Raw genomic sequence first — 2,936 nt, 5'->3', positions numbered from 1 at the left:
CAATACTAATAATATCAATCAAGCAATACTAAAACGTCCAGACACCATAGGTACAAGCATGTTGAAATCTTTAAAAAAAATCATCATCCAATGAAAAGACACAATGAATAATCAATAACTTCCCTATTTTATAGATTCATTTCAAACTAGAAAATGGACTGATTCAGTATTAGTCATGACAAAGTTGCCACGTACAAATATTGAATGTTTAACTTGCCAGACATAAACACAGTACCACGCTGACCTGTGAACAATTACTCCTTCCGTTTAATTGAGGAATTACATACATTTTCTCTCAATACATTCTCTCAAAAACCTTGAAATAGTCTACACTTCAAAGATTAAGCCAATGAAAAAGCTGATTAAATTAATTGTTCTTTTATTGTCTGCCAGAGTTACAAGTGCACTGAACTACTGTACCTCTTGAGTACTGAGGAACCAGATCCGGAAGGTCTCCTTTTCCTGCCACTATATGAGACATAAATTGCCGAAGGTTGAAAGTATACGTTGCTTTATATCAACTCGATTTTTAACCTTTACCTAATGACCAACCTTTAATTAGGCCAGAGACATCAGTCTATATTCTATGTCAAATTCATATTTCTGGAAATGAGGCAATTTAAAAGCAGTTTACACTCTAGGATGTGGGAAAAAAGCTGTCCAACCATATCGTAAGTCCTCGGTCCAACAGGGAGTTTTTTACAACTTTCAGTGGAGCCAGGGGTGGTGCCCTAGTTTGGTTCCATGGGACAATTTGTGGCCTATTTTTGGCTGTCCTAAGTTCTACGCTTTTGGTTAAATTTTTTTGGTCGGACGTGTCATGGCCGACGGAATCCTAACTTGAGTTCCCTGTCATGCAACTGACCAAGTCTAGTTGAAGCAGTTATCTGATTATAGTTCAACCTTGCTTAATTCCATGTGTATATATTTTTATATTGTATATTTATTATTATATCAGTTAAATGTTGTTTTGCTTTTTATAGTGTTGTTTTTTATTTTTACTGCTTGCTATTTTTGTATCAACTCAAGGAAACAAATCCCCTATATATGCATTATGTATGGCAATAATAAATGAATCTTGATTATACTGTATTGTTAATTTAATATATGTATTGCATTTTTATGTCATATAAGTTTATTTGTTGAACATTGCTCTCTATATAAACCTCAATACACACATTTTAATATACCATAATAATGATGTGAAGAAGGATTTATTAAAATGAACTTTCTTAACACATTTAATTAGATATTGCTGGTGCATGGTGATAATTGAGTAAAAACATGCAAATATTATGTATTTTCGGGAGATGGATTTTTTCTTGCTTGCTTGCAGGAGTGCAGGAGGCCATCTTCATTTTTAGGAGACTATGAGACTACTGCGATTACGGGGACCTGGAACCCGTCATTTACAGTGGCAGACCGTCAAGGGATGCAAGGTATGTTCTGCATACCCAAGCTAAAACCCTTAAGAAAGTAATTTACAGTATTGTGTGTTTTATTTTCATTTAGCATTTCTTAGCCAAAATCCTCTATACCAACCTTCATTTTTTGAATTGATTGCTACATTTCAATGGAATGCTTAAGGAAATACAAGAGCGACCACTCACCGGTCTGCACGTTCCTCCACGCTTAAATACAGTACCGGCGCAAGTTATATCATTTTTTTTGGAAGAGCTAACAAGATAGAAATTTTTAAATAATTAGAATGTTCATTTGTACAAAAACATATATATTATTTAGAATGTACAAAATTAAAACATCTTAAGAAAGAAAAAAAAAATTCTTAAAAATGAAAAAAAAAAAAAATTGAATGCCAAGACGCGATTCAAACTCACATCCTTAAGTTCTTTAGAACACATCCTTAACCGACCGCGCTATCCATGTGACGTGCTCTATTAGTGGTAATGAGAGCAGCTTAGCTCAGTCGGCTAATCTGGTGGTAGCCACTGTGTGTGCGCTGAACCGTGAAGATCTCTAGGTCCCGGTTCAATTCTCATCGCTGCCTCTCCTTGTGTTTCAGCTGGAGGGCTGAAATACAAGTTACAATAGCGCACCGTTTAGATGAGACGTTTAAGCCACTGGTCCCGTGTGCATTATGGCCCATGTTCACATTAAAGGACGCAGTACACTCTTCGGAAAAGAGTAGAGGATTGTCTCCCGGTGTACTGTCCAATCACCACCATAAGGAACCCACTGGAAATAAGTCTTCTTCTAGACTTTCGTGGGCTATCCTTGGTGTTTACACTGAATAAATCCAATCCAATCCAATGGCAGTAATGTACAGTCCTTGCTAAAACCCCTGTTTTGTTTTGTAGGTATAGAGGGAACCTGGGGTCCAACTAAATGCTTTCAAAGTTTTGGTAACAAGAACAAGAACAAGTACAAGAACAGCAGTGAGGCTCTGGGGTCAGCACCTTGCGCAGTTATTAGTTTTTCAGTCTGTAGGCATTTTGGTATCTACATTAGGATAGGCCTATCTTGTTGTACTCTAAGCTGCTTAGAATTTCCACATTGTTTTGCTATTCTTCCAACAGATACATATTAAACATTTTAAGACTAATGCACTAGTCAATTAACTATTTATATTTAGAAACATATTGGTTTTCTTTAAATGCCAAACATAGGTTTTTAAATCATTATCAAAGATACTGATTGTAAGAAAGTATAATACATACTCCAAGTATTGAAATACACGCCATCGTGTTGGGATTCAATATTTCGACATTAATTATGTCATCATCAGGAATGAAAAAATTATCCATATTGGCAAACTTATATGCACTAGTACCAAAAGTGTTTAACCAATCAAAACATTACCTCTAGTAGGTGACATAGCAGTGATTTAAACAAAAGATCAAAGCATTCTTACTCTAATGATCAAAGATACCTACAAAAACAATTTTATAAACAAACTGATGGTGTCTCAATGGGTT

The 2,936-nt window shown here is 35.4% G+C and overlaps 1 protein-coding gene across 2 annotated transcripts; it reads left to right on the top strand.

The window, feature by feature from the left end:
* The first annotated feature begins 394 nt into the window (after nt 1–394).
* Nucleotides 395–2,685, top strand: LOC117113621. 2 transcript variants are annotated; one of them, XR_004446235.1, is made up of 3 exons: nt 395–671; nt 1,337–1,439; nt 2,319–2,685. XR_004446235.1 is itself a non-coding variant. In XM_033257026.1 (3 exons), exons 1-3 carry the CDS (start codon nt 473–475, stop codon nt 2,546–2,548), a joined length of 354 nt encoding a protein of 117 aa, XP_033112917.1. In that variant the 5' UTR covers nt 437–472; the 3' UTR covers nt 2,549–2,685. The 2 variants fall into 2 exon arrangements, 1 of the variants encoding a protein (XP_033112917.1); XM_033257026.1 differs by having other exon boundaries at nt 437–493.
* The last annotated feature ends 251 nt before the right edge of the window (nt 2,686–2,936 follow it).

Source organism: Anneissia japonica, unplaced genomic scaffold (genome assembly GCF_011630105.1).
Source record: "Anneissia japonica isolate Jap-2015-1 unplaced genomic scaffold, ASM1163010v1 scaffold287877_len585272_cov192, whole genome shotgun sequence".
In the NCBI taxonomy this organism is placed as follows: Eukaryota; Metazoa; Echinodermata; class Crinoidea; order Comatulida; family Comatulidae; genus Anneissia; species Anneissia japonica.
This window is presented reverse-complemented; position numbering and strand designations above follow the sequence as displayed.